Raw genomic sequence first — 1,959 nt, 5'->3', positions numbered from 1 at the left:
AGGAGGGGAAGTGGACCCGAAATATAAAATATTAGCTTCAGCCAATCATTAGTTTCCGAGATATTAACAAAAAACTTTCAGTACTATACATTGAAACAGTGTATACAGACGTGACTAAACATTGAATGCTGCCTATACAGATGTTACTGAACAATCGTTTTCGATATAGCAGTCGTTGCAGTCAAGTGGCAGGCAAGTAGCCGATGACACAATAGCGATAGCGGCCTCAGTATCTATAGGGTGTCCCACGTAAAATTTCGGCGAAGCGATGACTGTCTAATATTACTGATCGCCTAGATATTCGGTAGTATTAGACGCTGTGCTCCAGCTCGACGGATCGAGAAGATGATCACATGTATGATTAGGTTAGGTTAGATTAAAATCCATGCTTTCAATGGCTGCTTAGTTTAATGAGCCTTATTTGGACGAAATTCGTCACCCTATAGATACGGGGTCTATATTCAACAGTTGACGGCAACGATCACTATAGCGAAAACGGTTGTATTAGTAACGTCTGTACACGCAGTTTCAATGTACAGCACTGAAAGTTTTTCGTTAATATTTTGGAGACTAATGATTGGCTGCAGCTAATATTTTATATTTGATGGCCACCCACCCTCCTTCTCCTTCCCGCCAAATTTCGTGTCGATCAGTGACCGGGGCCTTTCGAAACTTTATCCAACATCGCTTACGTTCCCAGTCGAAGTTCCGATCTTCTCTTACCTCACGTATTTCCCGTGCACGAGCATAAGAAACGCCAGCTTTACCATATTCCAACTGTTCGAGTTATCGTATGACATTAAATTCAATGCTCTAGCTACATGAGAATGACAGTTGTCGCAGCATATATTGTGCTGTGAAAGGAAGATAGATTTAGCTAGATAGAAAGTGGGTTTTGGAATGGGGGGGGATACGAAGATTGAACATTCCTAAACACTAACCATCCTAGTTTTATAAATTTCACTGGCTTCTGTGACAGCGGAATCCCACCCTTGTACGCCTCCTTTGGCTTTAGTATAGTTCAATTGCCAGTATTTGGTAGGTTTTCCAAACGTCATATTATCCTCGGAAACATGATATGGACCAGCAAAGTCCCGTATCACGCCGCTAGAAGTGGCGATGCCCATGTGACCGATGAACGGTAATAGATACCTTAACAGCGAAACGAAAGTAACCGCTTAGAGATTACGTTTCAAGTGAATATCATCTAGAAATTAACAGCATCGATGTATAGTGAATTGATCACCGATTCTATGGACACATGGAAGCTAAAACTATAATTTGTCCTACAGACGAACTTTGAACGTAAAAATCATCTAGGTTATTGTTTAGCTTTACTCACGTCAAAACCGGTAGCGGTGTCCAAACTATACAAAATGGAAATCTCTGTCTTTCTAGATTAATAGCAAGATCCATATTTGCCGGTTTGTCTGAGAAATCTTGCGATTCAGTCAATAATTGGTTCTCTTTCATATTTCGTTTTATCAGTGTGTGACAATGCAACTACACACACACGCTTGTCTCCCCCCTTCCCGCGAGCCGTCTCTTACTCCTCTCTCTCTCTTGTACGTACTCACGCTCCTAGAGTCATCTGATGCTGCTTTGTACAATCAAAGTTTGAATATATCGACGGGCGGGCGATACAACAGCAAAATGGTGGACTGGAATGAACGACGCGCAATTTGCCGTAAATATTAGAAGAGCAAAATGTACAAGTACGATCCAATTAAGTGATTACAAAGTACCTGTAGTATCGTTCAATATCTGTAATATTTAAGAAGCTTTTATTCCGCCATTTAATTTTCGGCTCAAAGCGTTTATTCGTACGATCGTAGTTGATTCGCGATGCTGTCGCCGGTTTGTTATGTTTTCTTGATCACCACGACGACGCTTCGATACTATTTCCATGATAAGAAGATGACAGGAAGTGGTGAAAAGTTATATAAAATTTCAGTTTTC

General features: G+C 40.9%; 1 protein-coding gene across 1 annotated transcript in view; it reads right to left on the bottom strand.

The window, feature by feature from the left end:
- The window catches only part of LOC108574922 (transmembrane protein 222), a 1,952-nt gene extending 454 nt beyond the window's left edge, over nt 1-1,498 (bottom strand). Inside the window, exons 1-3 of the mRNA XM_017937589.1 lie at nt 1,343-1,498; nt 942-1,152; nt 724-854 (exon numbers count right to left, since the gene is read on the bottom strand). Of these exons, the coding sequence (XP_017793078.1) occupies nt 724-854; nt 942-1,152; nt 1,343-1,473 (473 nt within the window). The 5' untranslated portion in view covers nt 1,474-1,498. The remainder of the gene's footprint in view (nt 1-723; nt 855-941; nt 1,153-1,342) is intronic.
- Between the last annotated feature and the right edge of the window lie 461 nt (nt 1,499-1,959).

Source organism: Habropoda laboriosa, unplaced genomic scaffold (genome assembly GCF_001263275.1).
Source record: "Habropoda laboriosa isolate 0110345459 unplaced genomic scaffold, ASM126327v1 scaffold210, whole genome shotgun sequence".
Classification (NCBI taxonomy): Eukaryota; Metazoa; Arthropoda; class Insecta; order Hymenoptera; family Apidae; genus Habropoda; species Habropoda laboriosa.
The sequence above is the reverse complement of the archived record's forward strand: the minus strand, read 5'-3'. Positions and strand labels throughout refer to the sequence as shown.